At 39.6% G+C, this 17,852-nt stretch overlaps 1 protein-coding gene across 1 annotated transcript in view; it reads right to left on the bottom strand.

Annotated features, from left to right (window-relative positions):
- Nucleotides 1–17,852, bottom strand: part of WDFY1 (WD repeat and FYVE domain containing 1) — a 41,063-nt gene that overhangs the window by 9,622 nt on the left and 13,589 nt on the right. The window contains exons 2-8 of the mRNA XM_039855701.1: nt 16,903–16,970; nt 12,143–12,216; nt 9,366–9,420; nt 7,809–7,959; nt 5,610–5,722; nt 3,675–3,801; nt 2,551–2,656 (exon numbers count right to left, since the gene is read on the bottom strand). Coding sequence (XP_039711635.1) covers nt 2,551–2,656; nt 3,675–3,801; nt 5,610–5,722; nt 7,809–7,959; nt 9,366–9,420; nt 12,143–12,216; nt 16,903–16,970 — 694 coding nt within the window. The remainder of the gene's footprint in view (nt 1–2,550; nt 2,657–3,674; nt 3,802–5,609; nt 5,723–7,808; nt 7,960–9,365; nt 9,421–12,142; nt 12,217–16,902; nt 16,971–17,852) is intronic.

The raw sequence follows: 17,852 nt of genomic DNA, 5'->3' as shown, positions 1-17,852 counted from the left end.
TCCTATTATACACCTATTCCTTAGGGAGACTTTTGTTTTGTGCTGAGAAGAGCAAAAGAGAACATTAATCAAGTATTCTGATCCAGGCAAAGATGATGCGGCAAGAATCCACCTGCACTGCGAATCTACTTAGCACTAATGTATAAAATACCATCTACTCTGCCATCGACCACCTTAAAATAACATTCTCTAATTACTGTTACTTGTTCATTTGGGTTTCATGCCTACAACCCCAAAGAAACCCCTCTACTTATGATCTGGCAGAGAGGCGAACTTGCTGCCCACTTCCGAGTGTGGTGCCCACAGCCACAGCGGGTTGGACACGCCCTAGTCACATCTCCAGGGGACGTAGAAATTGGAGGCAAGCATTGTGGGGCTAGAGGATCTGGGGTTCATCCTCTCTGCCCTTGCCTAAAGAAGTCCTACAAATTGTACAAAACTCTAACTCAGAGTAGTCAAAATCTTATAGATTATAGGCTGCTTACTTTGCACTAATATTTATTCAGCTAATGAAAAAAAAACCCTACTAAATATGATGCATCTTTTTGGCGCAAATTGCTTTCCCACCAACACTAGCAACCATTGAGACAGACAAGCCAGTAGAGCAAAATATGTTCCAGGCCAGTACGCATGTGGTTTGAGGTAATCTTCCAAAAGCAACTAAAAGGAAGAGAACCGCCCACACAGGAAGCACCTTGAATGATAGAACTGTCTTTTCTTTCCCCTCATGTACAAATAAATTCCACAATCGGGTAACCTTGAAGGTAGAGATACTGCTTCTACTTTCTAACTATTTTTTCTAAAAGGACTTACCAAGGATAAGAATAGTGGATTGAAATTCAAGTTGTTAAACCCTTGGAAGAGCCACTAGCAGCCACTGGGCTCCAAAGGTCCCCTCTCTCCTGAGCTCCCCACTCCCTCAGAGAACTGAAACATGACAGGCCAAGAGTCTAGAAAACAGAATGGTCTACTAGCTGTTCCTGACGTATGTAACTAGCAGTTGGTAAATACAAAACAAAGTTCGATAACTCTTTCCAGAGAAAATATGACACATTCTGTACTATTAAGCCACTGTTACATATGTTTAATAACAAATTACTCTAAGCCCTACTAAAAGATTTTAGAAAATTCAAAAAGTAATTAACCAGTGAACACACGTAATCAAGATTTTCTCTATTCGACTTATCTGACAAGATCACTAAAAAACTAGCAACCAGAAGTTCTCCATATTATGGAGTGCATTTTATTATTTATAGGGTAGTATAGTTCCTTTACCAGATTACGAGCGTCTTGCAGGCAAGAATATTTGTGTATAGAACATGGTAAATATAAGACTGGAAGTGAGTAATGTCACTATTTTTTAAAAAACAGGTTAAACCCCCTTGATTACATTTTTGTGGTATGCAGGTTTATTCAGCTGGAATCAGACTCACGAGCAATCGGAGGCGACCCGTAGCAGGCATGCAGGGGACAGTGGCAACGGTGCATCTACTGCAATGCTGCACAGCGCGCTGACCTGCACACTGAGCAAACTATGTGACGTCAGGCAACACAGCATTGCAATGCAATGCAGTATCAATAAGCCGTTTTTGATGTATATTCACTAAGTTTCCAGATTTTATGGTCGCCCTGTAGGTGCTCAATTAATGTTTCTGAAGCTAAACACTAAGTCTTTAATATCGCTCATACTTTCAGATCTTCTCTGGAATCAACTCTTTTGCTATCTACGTCACAGGCTATCAATGCCATTTGGAAAAGAGAGATAACATCATTGCTAGCAAAGACGAGAATGGAAATTCTGACTGGAAATCATGTGATAACATCTATAAAAAGCCTTAAGAGTTGACATACCCTTGGCCCAAAGGGTCTATTTTCAGCAATTTGTCTGAAATAAATAACTGAATAATCACACAATGACAAGGTCAAGAATGTTCACTACGGCATTATTTAAAATAAGGAAAAAGGCAGATTGTTTGGATGATTAGAGTGCTTGTCTAAAGAACTGAAAGGACCTTAGAAGTCACGTCATTCAGCCGTTTCCCTTTGTGGAAGAGGGAACAGAGACTTAGGGAAATTGAGGCACTTGTCTAAACTAGGGCCCACAACTAGTTAGCAGCCCGAATAAGTCAGAGCTCAGATCTCCTGAAAAGAAGACTGTCGACATGGACTCTGAAACAGAACTCCGTGGAAAAGAGAAGAGAGACATATTTTTCCAGAAAACGCCAGGCACCCAGCTACGTCCCTGTGCTAGCCACCGGCGCGCCTCTCAGTTTGCGCACCAGCTGTGCTGTGGGACCACACGGTGCAGTCCGTTCCCTGGCTATGCTGGAGGCTGTCTCCAGTGTCCCCTCAGTGTACTTCTCAAGGCTGAAAATCAGCCTAAATGCTAACTTCTTGTCACTGGAGAAACTCAAATGAGCAGAGGACGCAATGCAAAGTGACGCACAGGACTGTCTGTACCGTGGTCAGCGTTTACAGCGGGCAGGGTAGAAGACCACGCGGGTGCTTGGAGACATCTCCTGGCCAGCCCTGCCTTGGTCTTTCTCTTACCTCCTCTCTGCTAACGTCCATGTTCCACACCGCAATCCCACCGTCCGACGAACAGGAGACGAGCTGCCTCGTGAGTTGAAGGTAACACAGTGACTGCACCCGGTCACTGCAAGCGACACACACAACAGTCACTTGTCTTGGTGGGGAAACCAGCAACCGTCTTCATTTAGGCTCAACTCTCTTTCCTGGTTAGAATCAGCCACTGGCATTTTATTGCTCTTTGGTATGGTAATTTGGATTCTAGCATAAACTACCTGACAGTCTACAACTTACTGTACAGAATAATAGTTTCTAGGAAGTAAACACTACTTTTAAGTCAGTCGTTAAGAGATGTAGTCAGAGATGAGATGATACTAGAGTTTTCTAGACCAATCACCATGATTCCCATTTCAGGTGTACAAGATTTACCTGCCTGTCAGAAACAAGGAACAAAGGAGGCCTAACTCCCTCACTGGCACACAGTCCTAGGAGCGAGTAATCACACACTGCGGAGGCTGCTGGCACACACGCACGCGCACGCCCCTGCCCACGCACACCGGTGGGGGGTGAGGGGAAGAGATCGGCCCCTCCCTGATGCTCCGCTGGTGCCCGCAATGCAGTCTCCTGACCTGCAGGCTTGTGTGGACAGCCCTTCCTTGGCTGCTCACAGTGACTGAGGACAGCCTAACCAACAAGGAGGAAAGGCTTCCTTTTTCTTTTAAGACTAAGTGGCACGAGCCTAATGTCACAGCTCACGAATATGACTACATCAAATCACACGTTACTTTGCAATGAAACATCTTTGAATTTAAGAAAATGAGTTAGACATCCAGTCCGAGGCTGGCTCAGTAGTGCATGACACGCAATCTTCCATGGTCAAAGTCGGCACCTGGGGTCCCTGACCCACGTCAGCCTTAAGCAGACGTTTCCATGGGGTGGCTCACTGGGATGGAAACGTGGACGTGCTCCTTGACTACGAAGACCCTGTGCCTTTTTTTCCCTTTCGCTACAGAACACCAGGCACTCAGGGCTAACAGAAAAACAGTCAATAGTAGACTCGTCAAATGGCCGTCTCCAAAGTACTAATGTCTCCCTTGCCTCGCCCAAACTCAGATTCTCCCCCACCCCCGTGACCAGTCACGCACTGATGGCCCTGGAGCAAGAGTGTGCGGCCTTTCCTTCCGCCGATGTCCCACATGATGATGCTGTTGTCAGAGGCTCCTGAAAAGAGCAGCCGTTGGATAGGGTCCCACCAGAGGCAGGCGATGCTACCTGGGGGTGAGAGGGAGACAGAGGTGGGGTGTTAACTATAACCGCACATTGGGACACCCACATTTGACAGCTAAGGCTGAACTGGCACCGGCTGAGTCTTTCAGTAAAACTGTATCTTTGTTGTACAAAGGCCCATTCAATGCTTTATCACGAGTCACAAAGAAGACACTGCACATTCATGATCCAGAGTTGTAAGGTTAGGATGTTCAGCTGTATATCAAACTGAATGCAAAGATGTTTAAAGAAATTTTTCCTTGTTTTGTACCATAAAACTATGAACAGCTATACATGAAGGGTTAGTTTAGTAAAAGCTTTTGAAAAAATAGCTGTTAATATTTAATGAGAAAAGGCAGTTAAGATTACTTCAGTCATCTTATATAAGATAAAAATCTAGCTTATTCCAGGTCTCTGGGACCTTGTAGGTGGTTTCACCCCAAGATGACTATGTTTAGGAAAATTAAATTGTGTCTCAAAAAAAAAAAAAAAATTTGTAGGTGCACCACACAATTATGCCAGAGAGTTTAGGTAAAAATCCAAATCTTACATTTTGTACTCTATATTGGCTAAACTTATTAAATTTGATACCCTTGAGAAATCTTTCTTTCTACAGATTTCTCTTCCAACAAATCTCTTCATTGTTCCATTGATTGTTGCTTGTCTATAAAAAATTATTAATAAACCTAATAAAATTGAACCAGTCACACAAGCTGGTAATATTTTTGGTGGTATATAGAAAATGGATGAAGCCATATTCAAAAGCAAACAACAGAACTGGTCTCTCACAGAAACAACAAAAGTGAATAGAAAAGTATTTTGCAAAACTGGCTTCAGGGATAATTTTGCATGAATCCTGGCCTTGTTTAATCCTGTGGCTCATACAGCCAGAGGCCTAAAGGCAGATAAAATAAACATGGTCTTTCTCTAAGAACTCAACTCAGTGGTTACCAGAACCTACTGTCCTCAGCACCCGGGAGAAGACTGAAGAACCTGGGTCATGAGACCATTAGTTACAGATGGAAACTGGTGTCTTCAAGGGCTGTGCTTTCTTGCCCAAATCTATTTTAACTTACTGTTCTTCCTTTTTCTCTTTTTCTCTACAAGGTCCCTGATATGACAGACTAGATTTCACCTAAACAGATTGTCTAGAAAGCATAGAGAGCATTTAACTTGTTAAACTTAAAACATTTTCATAAAAGTCTTTGATTATTTCAGTAAATCCTCAATTCTTCAATCTAAACCAGATGGCCACCAAGTTTCTCATTTGTTACCCAATACAGCCAGTTGAGTTTTAAAACCCTTCCACAGAGGCTCACCAACTCACTGCCCTGAAGAAACAATGAAATGCCACCTGGTCATTCTCTTCCCTCAGTCCCTATCCTGGGAGGTTTCTCAAGCTGAGGCTGCACCGAACCGGATGTTTCTCCTAATTGTATTGATCCACCCGGCCTTGTTCAGCACTCTTGAAACTAATCAATTAAAAAAAAAAGAAATAATAACAACAACAACAACATTCCTCTGAAGCTCTTACCATCTACAGGAAAATTTAAAGGCCTTCTGAATATAATTTAAATGAAAAAGGTCAACAAATTTGAAAGCAATCTGGAAGAGATCTTGACAAGACAAAACCCATCCGAACACCCTACCTTCGCTAAGTTTTCACTCTGTTTGAGATCTAAATCCCCCATCTCGCCAATCGAACTGAAATCTGCCAGATCATAAGGAGCTGATCATTCATGAAACCACGGAGCTGAGAACTAAATCTGGATGCCCAAATAGGTGGAAAACCTGTGGGTGATTACACAGCCTACCTTCATGTCCTTTGAGGGTTGTGATGACTGAACAGGTGTTCTGTTCAAGCTTTAGCAGTGTGATCTGTCCAGAATAATCACCGACGAAAGCATACTGGGTATCAAAATCATATCTGTGGAGAAGCAGTCAAGGATCTAAATCCATCTCAAAGTAGAAAATGTGTACTTTAACCCATTTCCCGTTTGCCCTGAGAACATTTGCCAGCAATGCTTGTGGCTGCAGCGTTTACCCCGAGATAACTCGTGGATTATAGTCCCAACATCACCCCCAAAGTCTGCCATGAAATATCTGGCTTTTATTATTACTTTCGAATCACTCTAGTATATCAATAGTTTTTGGAAACAAATGACATCATTCCATTTACATCATTCTGTTTTTAGTAGTAGTATCTCCATTGATAAAATATAGTCATTCTCGATCGCTGAAAATGTCAAATCCTAGGAAATGCAGCATTCCTGCGCGTGATGTTAACATTGTTCTGGAACAGTTGTTAGCTAAAGAGTCATTTAAATCCGATTTATGTACATATTTCTGTTACATTAGGATTAGAGACAAGTTCTAGAAATTGTTTAGAAATAACTCCTAGAAGAGTTATTTATGTTTTATTTTCACATTGAAAACTAGATTTGTTTCAGCCTCAAAGAGCATGTTTATGTAAAATTAAATTAACACTGGCAGCGAGCCATACTTTTTCTAAACGGGAAATAAGTTAAAGAGAATACGTGTAAACCTAAAACTGTGGAAAGGAAACTCCTAACTGAAAACTATGTAATATATAAATATTGAAGAAAAAATTGTAAGCTGGAATTATTGGAAAAATTATTATTCATTTGTTCAACAAGAATTCATTGAGTACTTGTTACTATCCTAGAACTTGGCAATAAAAAAGATAAAAGCTGATAGAAAAAGACATGAGAACAAGCAGTTATAATCAAATAATAATAAAGTGCAAAAAAGTAAAATAATAATGAAAAAAGCAAGAAAAAACAGAAAATGATTATTTATGAAATATATCTAGAAATAATATAAAACTGACAGCACATATGGACACGAACCCATCTTTCTTTTGGCTTAGATGATTCAGCGTGAAGTAAAAAAGATGGTTTACTTTAAATTGCTGTGAAAAGTTTCACTTTAATCATCCAAAAGACTCTTATTTGGGGCAGTAGTAAATTTCAATTTTAAAAATATATGAACTATTGCTAACAACTTATTACTTTCTCAGTCACTTTATGACCAGAGAAATTTGTGGCAAATCAGAATAGCATAACCACTATTTTAATTCAAAAACACAGGTCCGAGCGAACACCGCAGGCTGGGCCACGACAACTGTGATTCTTCTGTGCCATCTTCTCCTGATCTATATGAAAAGCCTAATACCTAACAGAAACAGTTCTTCAGCACATGATACATCTGAATATTTTCCCTTGTTTTATTCTACAGTGTATGGTACAATTTAAATGCTTATTTTATATATCTTATGTTGTGCATTCATTTGTAGTAAGCATCTGTTATAAAGGCTTTCAATGGAAAAAAATTTTTACTACAGCAGATGCCCAATTCTAAAAGAGAAACCACTGCGGGGTATTTGCCTGTTGCTGACAGCCTTGATCTTGCCTTCATTAAGATACACAGCCACCACAGATAGACTTAAGCAAGGGTGAGCTCTATATGAAACAAATTCTATTTAGTAGTAGAAAGTTTTTAAAGCAGCAATTTCTTAACATTTTGGGGGATGCTGAGGCATCTCTGAGAGTATTGTAAGGTTTATGAACCCTCTCCACATACAAAAAGCTATAAAACTCATTGTAGCCCAGTTATAAACTCCAGGGTAATAACCCTTATTATATTCTCTTGCAGTGTCTGCTAATAACCAATTACTAGAAGATCAATTAGTTTTTATTTCTTTTTTTATACAAAGAGTCTTTTCTTTCACTTTGAAATGTAATGACAGAAGGTTGCATTAATAAAGTTTAGGTTTTCCAGGATTTTGTATTAAAAATGTCATTTAATAATTATTTTCGATAAATCAATTCTATATCAAGAAAAGTAGATACAGAAATTCTTGGATTTTATGTGAAATATACAGGAATCATTCAGTCTTTGAATCTCAATTAACAATTTATGATCCGATTCAAAACTAACTATAGGGACAAGGAGGCCCAGGGCAGGCGAAGGGCCGGCCCTTGGAAGGATACTGTAAACACGAAGCCCAGGACGTGAAGAAGTGCCTCCCGAGCAGGTCCCCGTTCCGGGTGCACATCCAGCTGACACACTTGTCATGGCCGGTGCTGACCATCCACTCTGTGGCCAAGCTAAAGATAATCGCAGACACCCGGTTCTGATGCGCTGTAGGAACAGAAAGGAAAAGTCTGCAGCCTTCAGGAAGAAACGTGACCTTCAGAATCAGGTCCCGTGGGGTGAGAACTGAGGCTGAGCTTCTCAACTTGGGTGGCCTGGAGACACACGGTCTGCACAGCCCTATCGTGGAAATGCCTGCCTCTGTGAACAGTTTCAGATAATCCGCCCTACCCCAACTAGGGAACGTTACTTTGCTCTTAGAAAATCCTTCACCACCAATGACTTCCATATAGAAAGTCGCAGTCTCTTCTTAAAACAGCAAATTTTTATTGTTTATAACTTTAGTGTTTTGACCCTTTAGAAAATATTGGCATTGTAAACAAGAGCACTTACAATTTTCTGAAATTAAAAAATAGTGTAAGTATTTTGTTTCTGGAATAATTTGTGTGTAACTTTTTATTATTTATAAAGACAAAATATTTGTAAAGTTCTGTATTCCAAAATAATAGCTGACAATGAGAAAAGTATTTGATCTATGACCTAAATTGTGGAATATCTGTGTTTCCAGATCGACTATAAGGCACACTGGGGCAGTGATCTGTCTTCATCTGGTACAGGTCCTTGCATGCAAGCTGAAATAAATGCCTGGTCTGATGAATGAAGTCAGAGGCTAGAGAGAGAAGCCTCCGACCTTGCTCTCAGCTATACAGGCAGCTTCAGAAAAATTAAGGAACTCTTTCTTATAAATAAACCGTTAAGACATTACAACTCCCTGGGTATATGAGCAAATTCATGAACAGACACTCATCAAAGATGACAAAGGGTTAACGTTAAATAAAGCTTAAATCATTTTTAGCTTGAGAACTGTTATGACTATCAAACTGGCAAAAAAAACCCCACAAAGACCACTATTGTCAAGACTCAAAGAGCAGGTACTCTCAACCACTACTCATAGAGTTGTAAAATTTATACTATTGTGGGAAGGTGTTTGCAAAATACATCTAGAGCATTAAAAAACTTTTTAACATTTAACCCAGTTACTCCACTTTTATGACTCTGTCTTAAATAGATGTAGAGTCAGAGTAACAGTCAAGACACACACACGTATAAACATATATATGAAATACACATACATATATATACGCACACACACACATACATATACACTGTGTTTTTGTGTGTGCTATCAAAAACTGGGAACAGTACACATGTTCAAAAATAGAAGAATGGTGAAGTGTGATAGATGTACCCAATGAAACAGTATACAAGATTTTAAATGTTAATAAGCAGGAAAAAGATGGTAAATAACTCCAAAGAGGTGAGAGCCCCTCACATAACTGGGGTAACAAAACTAAAAAGTTAATTTGAACCTAATTTTTCATAAGAGGAGACGTGCTAGTTTTATGTATGCAGATCTATGTATAAATCTGCAAGTGAGTGAGTATTGTAATTACCTGGGTAGGTCTTGATAAAGTTCATTTTATTAAAATCTTCAGAAACGTGAAATTCCTAAAAGTAAACATATGCAACAAGAAAAACAATTATGGTTTGAAAAATAACAGGAACTTAACTTTCAAAACAAAGTAAAATACAAAAGTTGCTATCACCAGACTCGGGACTCCAGATTAACTATACAGCAACAATAATGTGGGATTGTTTCTTTCATCAGACCTGTCCTCGGGCCACCTTTTCCTTTGGGGACCAGAGAGCATTAAGGAAGCTCGGCATTTCTGTCCAGTTCTTCCTCCACAAGCGAGCACTTTGAATTCCCTCTCCTTCTAACTGCAAAGGAGGCATCTTGTTAATTTTTCTCTCTTGGCTACACCAAAAATTCAAGATGACATATATAAAGCACAATTAGAAAGACCCATTACTAACAGAGTTCTCAGCTACAGTGAAACATAGGGCATGTCAGTAATGTAAGGGGAGAATCATACATATTTAATATACAAACTCACAAAAAAGGCAAATGAAGAGACCGTGGGTTGTTTTCTTTTATACGCTTGTATTTTCCAATTTTTTATAGACTATGTAATACTTTATAACTAGGAAAAATTAAAAGTATATACTTCTTAATGAAAAAATGAAATTCAACATAAAACCATTGTTCTCCATCTTGGTTTTGCAAAGTATAAAAATGTATTAGCATTTTAGAGATACTAATCTTTACTGAGAGGAAGATCGATAGATCAATTGCTAACTAATGATAACTTGGATTTACATTGCTCCTTTCCACTGAGGAGCTATAAGAGTTTTGTATGCCATACTAGAACATATACCCTTGAACCAGGAGCCTCAAGAAGGGTCCCTAGAAAAATAAATGCACAACCACTGCCGCCACTGGAGAGGCTTGCACTTTGTGGCTTCTTGTTATTTTTGTGCGTATGTGTTACCATGATATTCCTATAAAATTTACAGGAGAATGAAAAGGAGAATGTTGGCATTTCCTGCTACATAATGTATTTATTTACAGCAGCCCCAAGCTGACAAGGCATGGGGCTCATCAACCCCTGGCCCCGCAGTCCCCAGTCCTCACCACCTGCCTACTGCTGCATGAACTGCCTGGGCAGAAAGCCTGTCTTTTGTACTGGCTCTTTGTTTCATGGCCCAGAAAGGCACAAACAATAAACACGGAAAATATATAATAAGTAAAGAGATTAAATTTGTACTCAAAAAACTTTCCAAGGTGAGAAACCCAGGACTAGATGGTTTCAGCGGTGAATTCTCCCAGGCTGCAAGTCTGAATCTCTTACAACTCAACAATTAAAATAAAATAAAATAAAATAAAAAATAAAAAAAGCTTAAGTGGGCAAAGAACTTGAATAGATATTTCTCCAAAGAAAATATACAAATGACCAATAAGCACATAAGATGCTCAACATAACTAGTCATTAGGGAAAGGCAAATCAAAACCATAATGAAATACCATTTCGTGCCTACTAGGATGGCCTAATAAAAAAAAAAAAACCAACAGAAAATAACAAGTGTTGGCAATGATGCAGAGTCACTGGATCCCTTACGCATTGCTGGTGGGAACGTACGATGATGGTACAGCCACTTTAGAGAACAGTTTGGCGGTTCCTCAGTAAGTTCAATACAGACTTACCGTATTCCATTGGCAGTTATATATGCCCAATAGAATTAAAAACTTTGATTCACACACAAACTTGCACATATATGTTCATAGCAACATTTTATAGGAATATCATGGTGATGTGCATGCACAAATACAACCAGAAGCCACAAACCGCAAGCTTCAAATAGCTTCTCCAGTGACGGCAGCAGTTGTGCATTTATTTTTCCAGGGACCCTTCTTGTGGCTCTTGGTTCAACGGTATATATAGGTTCTAGGATGGCATATAAAAACTCTTATAGATCTGCAGTGGAAAGGGACATAATAGCCAAAAAGGGATATAATAGCCAAAAAGTGGCAACAACCTAAATGTCCATCAACTGGTGAATGAATAAACAAAGTATTTTTACATTAAAAAAACAAAAAAGGAATGAAGTACTAATTCAAACTACAATACAGATGAACTTGAAAACATTAAGAAGTCAGACATAAAAGTTAATGTATATCATATAATTCTACTTACATAAAATATCTAAATAGGCAAATCTCTGGCTCAAAAAGATTGCCAGGAGCTGGGGAAAGGGGGAATGGGGAGCGACTACTAATGGGTTTGGGGTTTCTTTGGGGGAGGGGGTGTGATGAAATGTTCTGGAATTAGAGAGTTAATGGTTGCATAATCTTGGGAATATACTAATCTTGGGGAAATCACTGAATTCCATACTTTAAAATGAATTCTATCTCAATTAAGAAAAAATATACGTACATATACATAAACACACAATTCAATCCCCCAAAATCTCTCTCTCTCTCTCTCTCCTCCCTCCTCCCTCCCTCCTCTCCCCTCCTCCCTCCTTCCTGGTTCAGGAATGGGGGCTGCTACAGTCTCACATTCACTGTATGGAGACTGTGTTTGGTGGGCTAGCCTGAGCATTCAACCATCAACTATGACAGCACTGAGTTCCACAGAAATAGTTTAAAATTAAGCACTAATTTAAATTAGCCCATTTTAAGGTCTAATACCTATACTGAGTTCAACATTTCTTATGCCGATCAGGTATTCATTAGTAACTTTATTTAAACTGTCCACAGGGATGAACATGGAGGTCAATATAAGGAGTACAGTGTCAACATAAAGAATAGGTTCTGGAAGCTACCTACCATTACGGCTCCGTCATCCTGGCCCACAAACACCCGCCTGCTGTCGTGGTGGTAAGCCATGGCGGAGCAAGGAGCTGTCGAAGACAAAGACCACGTTACTGGCCAAGTTAAGTAGCCTGTCACTGTTCGAAGTATGTTATTGAAAACACCTACACAAGTTAGGTTAAAAAAGGGGGCGGGGGGGAATGTTTTATAAAAAAATAATGATGTGAATTGAAAACGTTATTAAAGTTCTTTCTGTTGTTTTAAGTTCTCATATAAAGTTATTTTTAAAGCTATGGATAAAGTGATCCGGCATAAAGTTTCATCCGACTGAAACTCCTACCTGTTTCTGGAAAGGCCTGGGCACCTAACCTTACGGTAGGTGATTTGCACCCCAAACTCAGCAAGTCATCCTGCCCCTGCCCGTCCTTCTCCATCACAGGTAAAAGAGAAGCTGGGATCTGAGGAAAGAGGAGTTCCCAGCACCAAAATTCCTATTCCAAGGTATGTGCGAGCAAGCTGGGAAAGCCACTTTGGAATTACTTTTTACCCCAATGTCCAAAAAAATGTTCCCTTCTCCAATGACACAGACAACACCGGTTTACAGTAAGTGGAGTTGTGAGGTACAGACTTGTTTTTTTGGTCCACAGTGGGTTCTACCTATCCTTCCAGAAAGCTCGGGTCAGAGAATGACTTTCAGAAAGGAGAATCTGCAAATCGTCTCCCACTGCTACAGATGAGAAAGTGATTTAGAAAATGGAACATTTGAGAAAAGAATTGTTGGGGTTCATTTCAATCTAAAGAATTTTAATTGACTATGGAAGAACCACAACAAGGAACTGCATGCCAGGAAACAAACAAACTTGATTTTACTTTGAAATAAAACTGCTCAAAAAAAGTAAAAGAGAAAAATCTTTTTTAATTATTTTTTTTTATTTTTTAAAGGTGTGATTGTATTTCAAGTCAGAAAATCAATATAATTGAAAAAAGTTATTTTTAGATTTTTTTTAAAATTAAAATTATTGGAGTGACACTAGTTAATAAGATCTACAATACGTTGTACATATACTGCATTGTGTGTTCACCAGTTAAATTTCCTTCTGTCACCAAATATTTGACCCCCTTTATCCCTGTCTTCCTCCCTCTTCCCTGCAAAAAAAACCCTTATACATGAAGTTACCGTTTAAAAATTGTTTAAAGGTCTCTCTCTACAATAGGCTGATATTCTCCACCAAAAGAAGAAAATAAACTATAATACTAGATTGTACCCAAATCAAAAACACAGCTAACTGCATGATCAGACCACAGAAAGAGACTGAGATGCATTCAAAGAAGGTAGGTACCGCAATTGTCTGTATACAAAACAATCAGAATTGACAAGAAGCCTATACACCTTTACCCACTTTATCGATGCTGGAGACTGTAAAGAGTGATCGTGTTTAAGAATTATAACCACAAAGATATACAAATCTTCATACGAACTATGTGGAAACTGCCCTTCAATAACCTTGCATAAAATTATCTGACAAATCAAATCATGCTTGGGTGATTTCAAAGATTCATTGTAATTATTTTTGTTTACTTTTTAGTTGCTACTAAATCTTAATGCTTTAGGGTTCTCTTCAATTCTTTTTAAGCCTAACTCTTAATCAAACTATACATAAGCATGTCAGATCCTTCTTCTGTGTAAAAGCTACAATGTGCTGAGTAATTTTATGACGCTAGAGAATTCTTACAGTTAAAAAAAAGAAAGCTTCCCTAGTTTATTTGTTTTGTATATAAAGATGTCCTGTCTTTTTTTCCTAGAATGGAAGTTTCTAGTGAGATGAGCTATATAATTAAAAAAAAAAAAAAAAGTGTGGATATTCACATAATTTGATAAACAAAATACAAATTAGTGGCCTTTTAAAAAGGCATCACTCTGTCTGAAAGTATATACTTAAACTCTAGTTTTGTAAATAAAGGTTTTGTTTTTTTGCTTTTGTGTTAAACAGCCAGGCTCTTTCTTTTATGCATTGTTTATGGTTGCTTTCATGATACAGGGCAGAAAGTTGAATAGTTGCTACAGAGATCGTATGGCCCACAAAGTCTAAATATTTACTGTCTGGCCCTTTGCAGAAAAAGTTCACGGACCCACCTGACTGCATAGCTTTGAGTCAGAGAGGCATGGATTAGAATTTCAGCCACAAGCAGTGGACTTAACCCCTCTGGTCTCAGTTTCCCCATCGATGAAATGGTGAAAGTATTATCTACCTTGCATATCTGTTGTGATGATTTCATATAATGATATTTCAAAAAAAATGCACGAGGCACATAGATATAGAAACTAAGAGTTTCCATTTTTCTTCAGCTAAAGCAGATTCGGAAAATTGTTTTTGTTAGGTGAGGTAACGTTATAAAACATATAGCAATCAATACACTAAGGTTTGGTTCCTTGCTCACTCGGTCAGGTCTCAGGAAAAAGTTTACATTGGTAGATGACCACTAAAATATCCTAAATTGAGAAATCTACAGAGTTTTTGGAACCAACGTGACACTTTTCTTCTCATATTTTGAATTTCATTTTAAAATAAAAGTCATCGTAAAACAGACAGTTATTTCTCATCATTCATTCATTCATTCATTCATTCATTCTTCTTCTTCTGGCAATGTTTCTGCAGTTTCATCAGTATATTCCACTCCAGATGAATGCGATAAAGAAGCTTCTGGAAGCAACAAGTTGAATTGTGTTAAGTACAAACATGAGGGCGTCTGCCACCAATAGCAGAGTCACTGTGCTCATTCTTTCCAGTTTTTACCAGTCTTTCCAGCCACCGCATTCTGGGAGCTACTTCCAGAGGGTACGTTAAACCAAGCTGGCGAGGGATGGCGACAGAGAGAGCCAAGTGCCAAGGAAGGGTGCTCACTTCTACTGCGAGGGTTTGGTGCCCTGCGACAAAAATCAATTACAAAGCTCTACTAAATATCTGAGGAAAATACAAGCCAAGGAACAACTGAACTAAATGTAGAACAAAATCCATATCCATCTCTCTCTCTATTCTAATGAGTATAAACTCCAAGGTGAGGACTCAAGGAGATTAAGCTATGGCCAAAATGTGAAGTGCGGGGGAAGTGAGGGATGGGAGGAAAAGAGCAATAGCTTTGTGGAGACTGTCCACAAAGATGACGAAGCATTCCCCAGCACAGGCATGAGCTGCTCAGGCTTTGCTACTTCCAGCTATGAGACTGATCACCAGGCCACTGGAAGTAAGGAGTTATTAGTCTAAGAGAAGCTTTTTTGTTTTTGGATCGGGTAAAGGGTGGGCTCAGAGGCCCAAGATGTCCCACCCACTCCCCCACCCCTCCAAAAAAAAAGAAAAATCCCAAAGTAATTTCATCAAATGGGCTGCACGAGCACCTTTTCAAAGATATCGGTCACCTTGCGTTTTAGAGGTCGGTCCTGCATCCACAGCACATGGATGACAGGAGACACTGCTGCTCGGCACGATAAGTTATGATTAGGTTCTCAAGCAGTCTTCTAATGGGCTCCAGATTTTAAAGTTTTATGGTTCCTCTTATAATAGTAATATTTACACCAGTAGTCTAAAAAGTCTACTTTATTTTCATTGATTATCAAGATAGACCAGTCTGCCCAAGCTGTCAGTGGAAGGTAGAACAAATAAAAATTCTGATAAACTGCTAATTTTTAAAACTAAAGACAGGATCTGAACAGTGCACGTACACTGGAAGAAGTGTGCAAATGAGAAAGTGCTAGCCAAGAAAGGAGGTGCCTGGAAGGAGGACTCAAACTCATGATATGGAATTGGCTGAATGAGTGGCTGTGCTGTGTTTATAACAAACTCCACTGTCTCTGGAAGAACTCGTAAGAAAGCTGACAGTGTCATCAGGGTCTAGAACAACTGGCAAGAGGTCTTCTTTGGAGAATTTCATAATGGTCTTCAGAAGTAAAACCATGAAGGATGCCCCAAAGCCTTTTCTCTTTTCCCGGGGGGCCTCTGAACACTGGAACCCTTAACTGAGGAAGATCCCTCATTAAGGACCAAACCACAAAGAAATTAGCAGCTCTGGACGCTTCTGTGTGGCCACTGGAGACAGAAGGATTCTAACCCTACCTGGGCCTAGGTGGTAATCAGGCATCCTCCGCAGGGCTATCTTTTCAAGAAAGATTAAGAAAAGAAGGGAGAGAGAAGGATGGGGATGCTGCTTAGATTCTGCACAAAGGGGTAGAATTTAAATGTGATTTTATATCACTACAGCTCAAGGCTGTTTTAAAATCTCAATGCAAAAAGCTCCACCTTCTACTAGATTGATTTTCAGAACAGACTTAACTACTGAGAAAATTCTCTACTTAGAATGTGCCGTACCTTGGACCAACTCTCTCAATAGTACCCCAAGGTCTGTGAAAAGGGTGGGCAAAAGGCCGGTTATGAGGGTGTTAAGTGGACAGAACCCTGTGTCGGTGTCAGTCCCAGCGATTACTAGGCACGAAGTCACTACCGAAGTAAGCTGGCAAACTGGAGGAAATCCAGGGGTGGGGGCATGCCCTTTTCCTTTTTCCCTTTCAGTTTTGTTCAAGCTGGCTTCAGTTAGACCAGCAGACACAACTTTCTTTGCAAAAGAAAAGTTTTCCTGCAGTTTGTCACAGCCTGTCAGAGCTATTAGGCAACTAAGACACTCGTTTTGAAATCTAGTAGCGCTTTTTAATCAGGCAGCTTGAATTTTAAATCATCGAAGACATTACAGACATTTTTCTCAAGTTTTATAGTTCAGCTACGTACAGGCCATCGTGTGGTAAATGCTGGGCCAGTACTGGCCACTGTCTCTTTTCAGCCATACTCGGATGGTTCTGTGGAGAAAGAAAAGAAAAAAAGAGTAGTTAATTTTATCTTTGCTTTTGTGCTCCTGTAAAACGTAATTGTTTATTTTATTTTCAATACTATTTCCCAACTGACCTTGTAATCCATTAGGCAAATGGGACAAATACATGGACATGGGACAAATACATGGGACAAATATTCATACCGTATATAGTATATTTATATACAGTACATATACTATAAATATATATACACACTTGTTACATATAGTATCACCATATATGCTAAGTTATGCAGTAGCTAGGAATCAGGATTTCAAATCATTAACAATACAGAAAATGCTCATTATATAATGATACACATACAAAGAAAACCGAGAACTATTAACTGCTTTTCTTGGTAAGACAAATTGAACTTGGTTGCTTGACATGTGAGCCGCATGAGGAGCAGCAGACGGAAACGGACTGACACCCGGGAGCTGTGATACACTCGGCGTCCACGCCCCTGCTCATCCAGCAAAACTTCCCGGTCTCCGCACCCCTGGGAGGAAACATTCCCCACCGGTCTCTGGGCCTCTGCTTTCATCAGCACACACACAGGGAGAGGACAAAATCTGCTACACAGGCAAGAAAAGGACACATCACTAAAACAGCCAAAATTTAACATTTTGGCTTATCGCCTCGGAAGAAGAAGAAAGAAGACTGTGACCTCTCTCTCCTGTTCTCAGAACCTCCTCGAGACCCTGGGCCTCTTCCTCTTCAGAATCCCCAGGACGCTCGCTGCCTCTCACGGCGTGGCCCAGCTCTGCCTCTGCGATGACTCCTAACGAACTTATTGTCCCTTATTGTCAGCTGTTAACATTCATTCCTGTATTTCTAACAGCAATAGAGATTCCGGCACACAGCCAGCAC

The sequence above is a fragment of the Pteropus medius genome, unplaced genomic scaffold (assembly GCF_902729225.1).
Source record: "Pteropus medius unplaced genomic scaffold, Ma_sr-lr_union100, whole genome shotgun sequence".
Taxonomy (NCBI): Eukaryota; Metazoa; Chordata; class Mammalia; order Chiroptera; family Pteropodidae; genus Pteropus; species Pteropus medius.
This window is presented reverse-complemented; position numbering and strand designations above follow the sequence as displayed.